Source organism: Penaeus monodon, chromosome 15, assembly GCF_015228065.2.
Source record: "Penaeus monodon isolate SGIC_2016 chromosome 15, NSTDA_Pmon_1, whole genome shotgun sequence".
Taxonomy (NCBI): domain Eukaryota; kingdom Metazoa; phylum Arthropoda; class Malacostraca; order Decapoda; family Penaeidae; genus Penaeus; species Penaeus monodon.
The window spans coordinates 14,541,576-14,542,489 of NC_051400.1; the positions used below are offsets into that span (position 1 = coordinate 14,541,576).

Sequence of the window (914 nt, forward strand, 5' to 3'; positions counted from 1 at the left end):
GATCCAAGACCCTGTTCTCTACTCTTTCGCACCAATAGATTCCACGACCACTATGAAACGATGACGAATAAAATCACCGACATGGCAGCAGGTAAAACCATGATGAAACGACAACCATGACTGGACAATGACTTACCTCACTCGTGTCTTCATTCTCCTGTGTGATGGGTCCTTCAGGGGGGTACCCGCACTTGTACTGCCTGACACACACGTAGAACACGTAGAAGAATATGATCACTACGATGAAGTAGCCAATGGCTTGCATGAAGACTTTTGCCTTGTTTTAGGGAGATGAAAAAAAAGTGCTTAGATTTTCGAGTCTTCACACAAGCATATTAATATACAGTACTGGAGAAGAGATGGAAAAAGAAAGGGAAGTAAAATGACAAAGAAAAAAGATGACATTCCATGCTATTGCATAGCGTATCGACGATTTAAAGTAAAGTAGTATCAAATATAATAAGAGGAACATTATCATAAAAAGGTAACAATAAAGCAGAATAACCAGCAACATTAAGAATCAGTAGGAACAACAACAAAGGACAATGAAGCGGAATGTATTTTGTATTCAAGATGTGTTATTTTCTATTTGTTGCCTTTTTCTAATGTATTATGCTTACAACCACTACACCCACACTTATTTTCAAAGACCTAAAAAAAAAAACATTCTAATCATCCCTTCGAATCGCCTTAACACATGTATAATGTATCAGTCAATAAGACGCACTCGCTTTTGAGAATATACATACATCCAAACCTTGATAAACAAGGGGGCACAAACCACATGCATTCAAACCCAGTCCAACGCAAGTCTCACCTCGGGCTTCGTTCCTTCTTCCTTCACCTTATCTCGATCAGGGAAACTGCAGTTCACCTGCCAGAGGACCTTGGTTGTATATAATCGTCACGTACTC

The 914-nt window shown here is 39.3% G+C and overlaps 1 protein-coding gene across 1 annotated transcript in view; it reads right to left on the reverse strand.

Moving 5' to 3' along the window:
* Positions 1-914, reverse strand: part of LOC119581763 — a gene marked incomplete at its 3' end in the record, with an annotated part of 38,490 nt that overhangs the window by 26,209 nt on the left and 11,367 nt on the right. The window contains 2 exon segments of the mRNA XM_037929897.1: positions 137-277; positions 818-874. Coding sequence (XP_037785825.1) covers positions 137-277; positions 818-874 — 198 coding nt within the window.